Source organism: Boleophthalmus pectinirostris, unplaced genomic scaffold, assembly GCF_026225935.1.
Source record: "Boleophthalmus pectinirostris isolate CB_2022bp ecotype Guang Dong unplaced genomic scaffold, ASM2622593v1 HiC_scaffold_16, whole genome shotgun sequence".
Lineage (NCBI taxonomy): Eukaryota > Metazoa > Chordata > Actinopteri > Gobiiformes > Gobiidae > Boleophthalmus > Boleophthalmus pectinirostris.
The window spans coordinates 1642112-1655754 of NW_026571095.1; the positions used below are offsets into that span (position 1 = coordinate 1642112).

The following is a 13643-nucleotide window of genomic DNA, read 5'->3' on the forward strand; positions in this document are numbered from 1 at the left end:
GTCATTAAACAATTAAAAAAATCAGATCAAATGAATTCAAATCAGGACAACTGCTGCAAATTGAGCAAAATCTTTTTAAGAACAGGATTTGGAATCAAATGATCACCTAAAGATATTTTAGGCTGTGCATTTATTCATGTATTTAATGATCAACATGAATCACTCAGTAACAGATTATTCACTTAGCCTTTATTATTCACATGTTTTAATGCAAATGGACATAAAAAACACACCTGAACACTCATTTGTAGAAGAACTGATAGTTTTTAAATCTTGGAGTTTTATCGAGTTTGATCTGGTCACTTGACACTTCGTGTCGCTCCCATAGACCGTAAGTTCTCTTTTATCCAGTGTGTGGTCGCCTCCTCCGGAGCCTGTTCCAGTGCGCTCTCGGGCGCTCTGACACTTGGCTCTGCTTCGGAGGAGTCGACTCCAGGGGAGTGCTACATAGTGGTCTAGTGGTCTTTGGAGGAAGGATCCTGGGAATTGAGAAACACCCATCGTCTACCTACAAGAAGCAAGACAAACAATAAAAACTGCAGATCCCAGAGTGCTCCGCGCAGAGGAGCGTTGTCAGGTCGGGCGCTGATTGGTTGATCACATGTTGTGTGTGGTGTTTCCTACGACAGCTCGGAGTAGTTCATCAAAAACGCCCTACTTGAGTTTTTGGCCGCTGCGGGCTACGAAAAACCTCTCCGCGCCTTTTTGGACATTCAGTCTGTTCCGTGCGCCACGCTCCATCACGTCCCGCCTCACAACCATCACAGGTAGGCTTATTCACGAATGTCAAAGTTTGTTTAGTCCGAGAGTCAGTCGGAAATACTGGGAGGTTACGTGAGGACTGCGCTTCAGGCGTACTGATAGGATACTGGGGTAGAGGCTAGAGGGGCCACAGTAAAGTTTTGGGGCCAGAGTGGGGCCAGAGTGGAGCCAGAGTGGGCATTCTCAAGGCCTAGTTTATATGTGCGTAACTAGATTCTAGTTTTTAGTTGAAGTAGTTTATATTTCAGAGAGATGGCCTACTCATTGAGGCACATTTAAGGTCCACATTGACTTTTTCTGGTTTATGATTGTTCTTTTAGAATGATTGAGCATGAGAAACTCCCTTGGCCCCAGGCACAACTGAAAACTCCACCTCCAGGATCTGATGCTGCCTCAACAAACCTTTACTGTGTGTAAAGTGTTATGTGGGTTTGTTCAGGGCTGCAACAATGAACTGACAAAGACTAAACTATTTCAGATTTTCATACCCTTTTGTAATTTAGAATAGTGACCATATTTCAACCTTTTTTTGGTCAAAAATGTATTTAATGCACAATATAAATAATTGTTGAGTAATCAAAAAAATAATGGCTGATTGTTCGATTACTAAAATAATCAGTAGATGCAGTTCTAATATATTTGTGTATCAAGACAGTAATAAGTGTCTGATTATGTAAGACACCCTTATCACACAGAGCACTTTCTGTAGGACAGAGGTAGCACAGGCAGATAACCCTTTGCTCATTTTGCAACATGTTGTTGATATATCCCCATAGCAGTAGAATTGCACTCGTCTATCCTTGTAGCTTCCATAGGCAGGACTCTGAAAGCTGTTTGTGGGTGTGTCCGTGTGTGCGTTGGCCTGTAGACTGTGTATGGGGCAGAGGTCAGTGGAGCAGGGCAGCCCTCTCTTAGGGTCACAGAGAGAGAAGCTCTAGAACTGTTACTTTAGGGCCCCTCCTCTTCATTTAGGGGGCTTCAATAGTACAATACAAAAAGGTCATACTATTTTGATACTAAGGAATCGAGTCTTTACTCAATACCGTTATACTCAAACACACTTTTTTTTTTTTTTAACCCCCATCCCACCAACCCCACCCTCAAAACTTAACTTCACATATTGTGAAATTCCTTTATAAAAGTTGGTTGATTTCAAAGAGATTGATAATGGTTCAATTATCAAGGCAAAGAGGAGTGGGCTCAGCAGACAACCACGGCGAGTGCCTCTACTTAGAGAAAAGTAAGGTGAGTCAACTCCATTTGTGATGACAGGTGCTTTAGGTGATGAGTAAAGAAGACTTACCCAGTTTATGAATTTGGGGCCAAAACTGAATCTTTTTAAAAGTTCTAACATATACCTCCACTCAACACGATCAAATGCCTTCTCTTTGTCCAGTGAGACAACTATTTCTGGAGTTTCATTGGGTGCAGGAGCCATTAAAATGTCAAGGAGTCGACGGATGTTTGAAAATGAATGATGGTTCTTCATAAATCCAGTCTGATCAGTTGATATAATGTTGGGCATGATATAGGTTCAAGGCGTAAAGCTAACAACTTAACACGGATTTTGTACTCTGAATTTTAAAAAGAAATGGGACGGTAGGAACTACAGTTTGTTTCATCTTTTCCTGGTTTTAGTATCAGAGTTATAGAAGCTTCTAAGATGATTTGTAAGTCCCTTGACTCAAACATTAACTGAACATTCTCAATAAAAAGCGAGCTAATGTTTTTGAGAATTTCTTGTAGAATTCTATAGGGCAGCCGTCAGGGCCAGGGGCTTTTCTATTTTGCAGTACCAATATTGTAGCAATTATCTCAAAAATGTTTATGGGCTTCTCAAGGTCCGATAACAGTTAGGGCATCGAATAAACATAACATATCCACCTCATGAGTGGGAAAAATCAGTGTAAAATTTGGTGAAGGTTTTGTTAATATCGGATGGAGTGAAAGCATGTTCACCTGAGGACATTTTAATGCCTTTAATTTCATGAGATGTTGTTTGATTTTTTAGTTGATGTGTCAGACAGTGCCCTGCCTTCTCATCATGCTCCTATTGAAAACCACGTGAATGTAAAATCAGTTTCTCAGTTTGATGAGTGAGAAGTAAGTTGTGTTCCAACTGCAATTTCTTTAATATTTTTTTAAAAGCTTGTTCATTTTCTATCTACTTAATTTGTTGTATCTATTGACATAATTTCATCCTGAATTACAACTTTCAGAGTTTCCCACAGAAGACATGGAGAAATAAGATCAGAGTTGTTTCTAAGAAAATCATTAATAGCCATGGAAACTGACTCACAAAACTGATCATCATTTAGTAATAAACAGTGGGGGGGGTGCTCTTTGACATAATGGCAAGGACAGATCTAAAAGTACTGGGGCATGATCGGAAATCACTATACTTAAATATTCAATATTTTTAACACCAGGAAGAAGGGCCTTATCAATGAAAAAGTAATTGATTTTTGAGAATGTTTTATGAACCTGAGAGTAGAAAGTAAACTGTTTCTCATTTGGATAATGAAAGCGCCATGGATCTACTCCTCCCATTTGATCCATAAAGGAAATAATAGATTTTGACATTTTATTTGGGAAGGGATGTTTACATGAAGATTTATCTAATGGTGGATTCATGGTACAATTTTTCACCTCCTAGAATAAGGTGGTGAGAGTTGAGGTTGGGTAGAAGTGGGATTATTTTTTGAAAGTAAGCTTCATCATCCCAGTTTAGGAGCATCAGATTAATGCAGTATTATTGATAGAGCCTGTAATCAGTACATATCGCCCCTGAGGGTCAGAAGTAATATCTTTGGGTATAAAATGCATTTTTTTATGAACTAAAATAGCTGTACCTTTCATTATATTGTCAAGTTTGGAATGGAATATTTGACCAACCCAAGAAGCCTTTAATCTATGATGATCCTTTATTGTCAAATGGGTTTCTTGTAAAAAAAAAAAAAAAAAAAAGGTGTTTGAGGTGTGAGAGGATTTTGCCACTTTTTACTGGTCCACTGACTCCTTTAACATTTCAAGATACACATTTAATAAGAGTGCTCCCACTGTACAAATTCACGGCTTTAGTTTGACACATTGTCTCTTGCTTTGTAAAAAAGCAGATAAGCAAAGTTTACTTGGAAAGGTCATTAGAAGTTCATTCATCTGTAGGACCCAAACCCCTCTAGAAAATATAATATAAAAAATATCAAAGTAGTGGGTCCCATCTCCCGTGAAGACAAAGGCGGTGGGCGGGATGTAAAAGCCGAAACTTAATTCCTTTTTGACACAGAGCGCTCTTAACTGTACTAAATGATGCACGCTTCTTGGTCAAGTCTGAGCTGATGTCAGGGTAGCCGCGAAGCTCCACACCGCTGTATTCCACAGTGTGCAGTCTGGACCACCTCAGCATCTTCTCTTTATCCTGGTTACAAAGGAACTTGATGAAGGGCCTTGGTTTGTGTGTGTCCTGTTTGCCAGGTCTGGGGCCGTGAGTGTGGTGGGTGCATTCTATCTCCAGTGGGCTGACAAAAACAAAAAACAAAAAAAACAAAAACTCCTGAGCCCGTTACAGTCATGATGAGATCCATGGCAATCTTCGTTGGGTCCTGGTCCCATTCGCTGCCTTCAGGGACGTTTATTATCTGTAGATTGGGCCGCCTGGACCTATTTTCCAAGTCATCAACGCAATCCTGGAGTGTTGTAGTTTGTAGACGGAGAGTTTTGACAGTTGTTTTCAAGTCGTTTAGTCTTTAAAGTTGTCACTCCCTCTCACTTCAGTTTCAATATGCATTTACAATTGAAGTCTATGGGAGAAATCTGCATTTTTGTTCAAATTGACAGTAAAACAAAACAAAAAATGCAACAAACTCAATCTTCCCATGGAGTGTTCACATGGACGAGCCAGTCACAAGGATATCAGGAAAAGAATTTCTTTTCATTTTATGGAATTACAGTATAATCTCAGTATATAGCAATAATAGATATGGATTTAAGGGCTGAAGGAAAATGTGGTAATATGGTGAACATTTTTTTTTTTTACATTTTACATAATTGTATGTGGTTTTCAACAGGAAAACATAACATAAAATAAAAGACGAAAACATTTTTAGGATTTTAATAAAAGGGGATTGTCAAAATGGGCATTAATGGGCATAAATGGGCATAAGGCCTAAAATGGAATAGTCTTTTTTTTTTTTTTCCAAATCGGCAGTAGGTGATATAGGACCAAAACTGGCATCTAAAAGGGTTAATAAATTATGGTAATTTATAATCCCAATACGTTATTTTGAAGAGAAGCCCTTCACGGGGAAAAAAAAAAAACTTTAAAATTTTGAAGTAAATTTTTTTATGGCACACAATTTGTACAAAACACTCCCAGTATAAACACATTTTCAACAAGGCACAAGGGTTAAATTGCAAGGTACATACAGTAAATACAGTTGTGGGTGGGGATATGGGGTAAATGAAAACCAGTTTTGTGAACATTCAATCAATCTAATCAATCTAAATACAGCTCTGAGTGATGAGGGAAAAATTTTTTGCAGCGATGTCTTAAATGGTAGGGTTATGTTCAAGGTGCATGTTTTAAACACATTTTCTTTGTGGCTTCTGCACAAGACTCCAGCATTTCTTCGACCTGTTGTTACTTGACCCTGCTTTTTCCTCATTCTGCCGACTTGCCTGATCTCTATCAACCTGCTGTTGTGCTGCCCATTACAAAATTTCTTTATTATATTCTACTGTTCTGGTCCTTGCTGATAAATATTACTGTACACATTTTACAGGGGCAAGCGTATGCAAAACAGACTGTTCCATCTTGTACATGTGAATGGGAGCAAATACACCACATGTACAGTAAAAAATGCCCAAACTGTTACTTACAGTTGTGTTCGGATGACAATTAATCTAAATTCCCTACATATTCATGTAAAACTGATATTTGTGGCCATATTGGCTTGTCAAAGCCTGATCTCGTCAGATCTCAGAAGCTAAGCAGGGCAGGATTGGGCCTGGCTAGTACTTGGATGGGAGACTGTTGGGAAAATCAGGTGCCACAGTGGGCTGTGGCACCATAGTGGTACTAGTGGCAAAATACCGCCTTGTGTCCTTAGGCAAGGAGCTTTACCCAGATTGTCTTGTATGAAAATTGTGTGAGCATGAGTGATTGGTGGTGGTCGGATGTGCAATGGCACAGATTGGCAGCCTTGCTTCTGCCAGTCCTACTCAGGGCAGCTTTGTCTACAATACCAAAAGAGTGTGGAGTGAATGAATAATGCACTCTAAAGCTTCACTGAGTGCCCAAAAAAGTGCTATATAAAACTGATCCATTGTTATTATTCTTATTGTTTGTCTTCAGGTTCACCATGAACTTCCTCCTGGAGACACTGCAGGTGCTGCTGCTGTCACTATGGTTTAATATTGAGTGGTTGATCCACTTGTTAATCCCACGGAGAAAGAAGAGCATTAGGGGAGAGGTGGTGCTGATCACCGGGGCAGGCAGTGGCATCGGTCGGCTGATGGCGCGGGAGTTCGCCTCTCACCAGACTGTGCTGGTACTGTGGGACATCAACCAGGACGGTCTGAAGGAAACATCCACACTCGCCCAGGAGAATGGAGCGGTGCAAGTCCACTCTTATGTCTGTGACTGCAGCAGCAAGAATGAAGTGTACAGGGTCGCTGACCAGGTAATGCTCACATGGAGCACTGGAATGAATACTCACACCTTGATGGCACAAATACTTGCTAGATTAATAATTTTCTTTCATACAATTTGTGGAATTGAAATGTCACTGATGCCTGTATTTCATATTCAAGTAGTCTTTTGAAAAAGTGTTGTTACTTTTGTGTTATGACAGTGTTTAGTCCATGTTCTTTTTAGGCTTTGGAGGGGCACCATAGTCTATTCATGGAAACACTTATTATTGTACAATTTTCTTACATTGTGCTAGCTTTTTTCAAATTTTCCAAATTCAGCTATATTGTATTTTGTATTACATTTGGTTTTCTAGAGAAGAAAAAAATGGCAAGGTAAACTATATGCAACATTTTCAATACTGATTGTTTTGATCCAATGCCCAATATTACTATGGCAAGTATCACGATATTAATCTGAAACAAATACTAAAGAGAATTACAGTTATATGTGCACATTAACTAAAATGTATTTCAAAAATAATAAATAATAATAATAAAATAAAAAATATTGATATTTTTGTATGAGAATCAGTACTGTTTGTTGTGTTTCAGGTGAAGCGCGAGGTGGGAGATGTCAGTATTCTGGTGAATAACGCTGGGATTGTAACAGGGAAGAAGTTCATGGATGCTCCCGACTCGCTGATCGAAAAGACCATGGAAGTGAACGCTATGGCTCACTTCTGGGTTAGTGTTTGGCTACATGTTGTGGACATTACATCTGTATTTTTTTGTATTTTGTTTTGAGTCTTTATTTTCATCATACCCTTCTTGAATTTCCCTCAAGAGCAATAAAATCTCTCTGTCTCTCTTTTTGTATCTCTGTTTATTTCTGTCTCTCTGTCTGTGTCTCGCTCTCTCTACAGACGTATAAGGCATTCCTTCCTGCAATGATCGCTAACAACCATGGACACCTGGTTAGCATTGCCAGCTCAGCAGGTCTTCTTGGAATCAATGGACTGGCAGGTTTGTGACAACCTTTCATTATTCATTCAATCATAGCCACATTTTCTCTGGGATGCTATGGTGCTGATGGGTGCACCAGTGAAAGTGAACCATGCAATTTGTGAAACACTAGACTCCTTGGTTAGACTAATCCAGACAACATATCATAACTTGACAAACTTGATGCAGTGTGCAGTAGTTTCATTAGCAGGATGTACGTTGATCGTGTTGTGAAAACATGCTCTGTGAAAACGTGCCCTACCCTAAAGAAGTGTCCATCCATCCATTTCTTCTACTTATCCTGGGCGGAGCATTGATATACAAGAATACATGCTCCCATTTATGCATTTACTTATGTCCCTACACTGCTCTCACGCCACACACCACCTTGTGTTAATATTGATGTAGCTCAGTTTTAGAGTTTGTTTGTTTTTTTCATTCAACTGCTGGTTGGCAATGCATATGTAATGCAATGCAATGTATTACAGTTACAATTTAAACAAATGTTTATGTTCTTTCTTCAGACTACTGTGCCAGTAAATTTGCAGCAGTAGGATTTGCAGAATCCATTGGACTGGAAATGCTGGCCATTGGTAAAAGCGGTGTCAAAACAACCATCGTTTGTCCGTATTTTATAAACACGGGCATGTTTGATGGATGTCAAACCAAGTAAGTGTTAATTTCATATGCTATGTAATTTTGGGATGCTAACATTCAGAGTTAATAATGATAATGATAATAATGATAAAAGATCAGGTTTATAATTGCACATAAGTTTTTAATTTGTTTTATCCTAATGGGAAATGTTCACATTCAATATTCAAATCTTCACTACTGTTAAATTTCTTAGTAATTCCTTAATCCCAGTTGTTATGTGCTCTTCAGACTTAAACAAAAACAAGGAAAATAACGGGGCATGTTTTCTTTGACCTCTTACTTGAGACTCAGCCGAAATAGTTTGGCAAAAATACACTGTGAACGGCCCTAGTTTGATGAAAAACATATTAGGTGCTCATGGCATGTTGGAGATCTAGAGAACTAGCCCAGTTGAAAGAGATCCAGTTTACAGAATCAATAAACCAGTGTTAAACAATCTGAACCAGCCTCGTTGACAAAATACAAAAGCATTCAAAAATACATCTCAACAAATGTTCAGTTGTCATATGTTTTCTGTCCTAAATGTGAACATGCCCTCTTTGTTTTTACGTTCCACAAGCTCAATGCTTTAGCAGACTTTTCTGGGGTTACTTTACAGCCAGCTTTGTCTCATACCAGTTTACAAATGCACACTGGTTGTCTGTCTTGAAGGTGGCCCCGTCTGATGCCCATCCTAGATCCTGAGTATGCAACCAAAAAGATCCTGGAGGCCGTTCTGACCGACCAGGTCTATCTGCTCATGCCCCGCAGCATGTACGCCATCGCTGGACTGAAGAAGTAAGTGTTGATACTAAAATTTCAATCTCAGATTTGATAATAAGGAATAGACTTGATACTCAGTATCAATTCTGATACCACAATGATGATAAAGACATTGAAAACAGAACGTGAATACGCATGTGAAATAGAATCTTTCAACATTAAATGATACAACTCAAGATAATTCTAAAGATAGATAGATTACATTTTTGGCAGCAACAAACATAATAATATAGTCGCAAGTGGCAATGATTGGCACTGCCTTGCACCTACACCACTCCACACCATCACTGTGCCGCACATACGCCCACACCCGTAACCTAACGTTTATGCCCAGGAGGAGCTATTGCACCCATTTTTGTATTTTCTTATCAATCTATTTAGGGTTTGGGTGTCAATACACTATTAAAGTTTGAGTGAAATTAGCCAAAGGGTGTGCAATTTGGCAATTTTACCATTAGGATAACGTGTGTTTATGTCATTCCTATGGCAACACCACAAAAAATGTGGCATGGGTGCCATTGACTTTTGTGATCAGAATGCTGAAATGGAATTTTATGCAAAATTTCAGAAATTTTTTTCTCTCCATATTGAAATTTGTTTCAATCTGTAAGGGATGCAAATGCACCAAATTCCATTTTTTCCAGGGCAGGAAGTTTAAAAACTATTTGTGCAAATGGGAGCAATTTGTAAAAAATATTTCCCAAATTCTAGGCATTTTTTGTCGCTTCACTGCTCAAAGACCATAAGACGTGTGTGAAAAATTTGCATAACTTTTGATGCCCCACCCATTGAGATAATAACCATTAGGGTGAACACCCTAGGACGAGTGTGTCTAAGTACAATGTTTACAAAAAATGTTGAGTCAAGTTTAATCCAATATTGCTCACCCCTGGTGCAGTGGACAGCATTGGGTAATAATTTTTTTTTCCTCCTTTTGTCATGATCTTCTTCTGTGTCAAATTTCATGATTCTTTTCTGAATAATTGCCCTTTTTTTTGGTGGCATTCCTACACCCTAATGTCATGTTTGGAGGTGCCGACATGCCATTTTATTTATTTTTAGAAAATGGAAATAGCCAAAAGTTAGAGAAGCTCAAGTTTTAATGGTTATGTGACTTTTTGCCATTGTTCACTGTGTGCAAAATGGGTGAGTGGCTTAGGAAAAAAATTTGAACAAAAAAAAAAAAATTCTGATATGAGAAGAATGTTCCACTTTTTTTTAAACAAATAAACTATACATTTTAGGAACGCACTTGAGCATTTCCACATCATGGTGAGAACCCCTGGTTACTATGGGCAACTCACCACAAGTAGCATCACTAATAGGCCCTTTGCCATCTTCTGGTGCTCGGGCCTAATAATACAACAGTCCCTACTCTTGCATTCATCATTATTATTCGCCATTGAGGAAAGATTCATTTCTGTCCTGTGAATGTAACTTTTTTAGTATTGATACTGGCTCAATTTAGTATGTAGTTTTGATGCTAGTTTTGGTATGAATCAGTATATGATTTTCAATACCTTTGCCAACCCTCCTTAACACAAAGCCTAACTTTCCATGCATTCCAAGTGCATTTACCAAATCATAATTTTTAAAATGTTCATGTAAAAAACAATTTAATTCAATTTTGAGTTATTACACACAAACATTTGATTGACAGTTATTGCATACAGGGCTCTGAACAGATGATGTTGTCATTATAATTAATTTGATATAAAGGGATTAGCTGTTCACTCACAAGAACAGTCAGAGTTAATGTGTGTGTCCCTCAAAATGCACATAGGTCATTGCTTTCTTTATTTATAGGAACTTACAAGAGTGTCATTTCCTGCTATTCAAAAGACAACTACATGAAATGGTATTAATCTGATAAGGAAACCACTTGTTTGAGTGTATATTTTAAGTGCACATGTATAGATTACAAGATACAAGTCTTGTTTGTAAAATTCCTCAGTCATCCGGGTAGGATTCATGGACAGAACTGAATTTTGCCTTTACCACACAAAAGTCTTGCAAAAGTGGAATTGTCATTTTGTTAAAAATGTGCTGAAAAAGTATATGAGTCACCCAGTGGCAATCCTACACTGAATTACTCCCTGGGCGAGACCCCCGAGTGTAACCACAGTCTGGTTATTTTGAATATGAGAGACAGTAAACCTGTCCCCCCTCCTGGCCTTTGCTCAGGTACACCTGTCACCCCACCCCTCATTAATCTGTATCCAGGTAAACACATGAAATGTGAATAATACTACCTTATCTACCTTGTCACAGCGGCCTAATGATGTGTGTTTGAGTTATGTAGGGTTAATAAAATTGTGCTACACCTGCTATGTCCTGTAGATGGCAGTAAACTTGGATTGTCCCGTCAAGCCTGGAAATATGGTCTTCAGACTGAACACTGTCTTGTCTCTCCACAGTATCCTCTCTACAAAGCATGGGCTCGTGCTGGGAGAATACCTCGGGGCCTTCAACCTGATGGACCACTTCAGGGGACGCACCAAAAAGCTAGAATAGAGGGACACCACAAAGCCTTGTCAACAGACATTTCTGTACATTCAGGGTTACACATTTCACAGTTCTTCATGACTGTGGCAGATAATAGCCTATGTTTGCTTGCATTTCATTTTATTCTTTGTGTCATCGTCATTTCAGATGTTTCTGTCTGGAACAGGAGCTGCTCAGGACTGACCAATTTAGTGTCACACTTAAAATCCGGATTGAAGAATGGTCTCTTCCAAAAAAACATACAGAGCACAGGATAAATATCAGAGATGTTTAACTGACTTGTTGACTTGGAAAATAGATCACATAAATTCAAACTGTGACTACAACATGAAGTGTAAGATTTCATTAAGCCTACAGTGCACTAGCTTCTTTTTATTTAATTTTTTTTACTTTGGCAGTACTTGATGAAGGCCATGGGCATTTAATAAAATTAACTCTCAGTGTCTATTTAGTCACATCTCATAAACTTAACTGTGTCTGTAAGGTTGTGCTTCTAGTCCATGATGACTAGGCAGTGTTATGCTGTGTTTATGAAGTCTATATGTAGAAGGCATATAAACCTTTTCTGATATTGTCATGTATTACTCATATACTCATACTGACACCTCACATTGTATCATGATATCATGCTCAAAGTGCTCTTTTCCACCTTGTGTTGTCATCAAGTGGTACTTTTTAAAGTTAATAGCTATTTTAGCCTCAAATGAACTGAATTACTGCACAATATAATAACTGAGTTGTTGCCTTTTAAAAAAATATTTAAACTTTGTTCAGTTAAAATTCATACACATACACATAAATAATCTTTTTGTGTAGCGAGAAGTAAAGTTTCAACAATGATGTCGCTTCAAAGTTTGTCAATTCTAGGGCTGCAGATTCTGGTGAAGATGTATGGAGTGATGTGTTTTCAGTTTGAGAGAACTCAGCCTAAATCTGCAGGGTTTGTGTGTTAAACATGTGTGAATGAAACAAAATACAACTCCAGGTCTGTTTTGGTAAGGAACATTATAACTTAGATCAAAATTTGTGTAATATAGACCCTTTAATGTGTAGGCCCATGTGACTGTATCTTATTTGTGTAACTACTGCTGCAACACATATTCATATTATCATTAAAAGGACAGTATTGTGTTTGGTTTGGAATTTCTTTTTAGCCTATGTATTTCAGTGGTCAGCAATCTGATTGGATCTTGCACCCATCTTTAGACCTGGTTCTTCTCGTGGTTCTTCACCTGGTTTGAACATGCCTGAAACCCCTCTTTACAGGAGACCCCCCAAAGATGATCAAGCTAGTAATCCTCAAACATACAGCTTGTGTTCCAAAACTATAAAATATTGAAATTAATAACAATGTTGTTATTTAATAATTCAAGTCCTCCTGTTAAACTGCACCAAGACCTCTGACTGAGACACAAAGGCGACTGAAAAACGCAGTGTAAATGTTGCTGCAGCAAAACTTGACTTTCCCTCAGGATCAATAAAGTCTCGAAATCAGTTATTGTAGTAGTCTGGGAGCCAGACCCCTCCACCTCGATAATTTTGCGCCTTTTTCTTACTATGATTTTTCATGAATTATTTCAGGTTCAGATAGAATAATTAGTGCTTTATTAATTCTCGGCTAAAGTTTCCAGAAGCAGGCATTCAGCGACAGTTGGATAAAAACAATTTTAGCAGCGGGAAAGAAATTGAGAAGGAATCTGCATCATCTCCACACTCCATGCATTCACATTCACATTTCCAGATGTTGTTTGGGGTAAAACTAACCAAAAGAAACATAGTCACAATTACATAAGTCAAGGCAGAAATGTGTTCCACATATAGCATGAAAATTTATTCTGAATTTAATAACTTATTAAAAAAATAATAAATACATTTGAGAAATATTTTAACGAGGTGGAGTCATACAAAGCAGAAATGCTATCAAACACGTTTTTCTTTAACATTATTAGGCTAATTATGTGTTGTTATTATTATCATTATTATTAATATTATTATTATTAGCTGCAATAGGTGTTGAGGCTGTGTGGTAGATGATATGCACACAAGGCAATAATAAAAGGCTCAGGTTTAGTACAAAACAATAAGGCCACTGGTTGTAAACATTAAACAAAAGCCTCTTGTCAAAAACACCCCTGAACAACATTACTGAAAGAAGCAATCGGGCAAGAAAGAGCCACGCATCGAGCAGCACCAGGGCTGTAGTGGGCGTGGTACGCAGGGGACGCCGTCCACACACTTCTCCTGATGTGAGATAAATATAAAAAAAGATATAAAATAGCTAACTTAAAAATGAAACCGGAGCTACTGGCAATGTTGAAAACAAC

General features: G+C 38.2%; 1 protein-coding gene across 2 annotated transcripts; it reads left to right on the forward strand.

Moving 5' to 3' along the window:
• The first annotated feature begins 603 nt into the window (after positions 1-603).
• LOC110175116 (epidermal retinol dehydrogenase 2) lies at positions 604-12450 on the forward strand. 2 transcript variants are annotated; one of them, XM_020941229.2, is made up of 7 exons: positions 604-767; positions 6116-6443; positions 7006-7137; positions 7317-7416; positions 7920-8064; positions 8704-8829; positions 11232-12450. In XM_020941229.2, the coding sequence occupies exons 2-7, from the start codon at positions 6123-6125 to the stop codon at positions 11326-11328; spliced, it is 921 nt and encodes a 306-aa protein (XP_020796888.1). In that variant the 5' UTR covers positions 604-767; positions 6116-6122; the 3' UTR covers positions 11329-12450. The 2 variants fall into 2 exon arrangements, with proteins under 2 accessions (XP_020796888.1, XP_055008042.1); XM_055152067.1 differs by lacking the exon at positions 604-767 and adding an exon at positions 1878-2007.
• The last annotated feature ends 1193 nt before the right edge of the window (positions 12451-13643 follow it).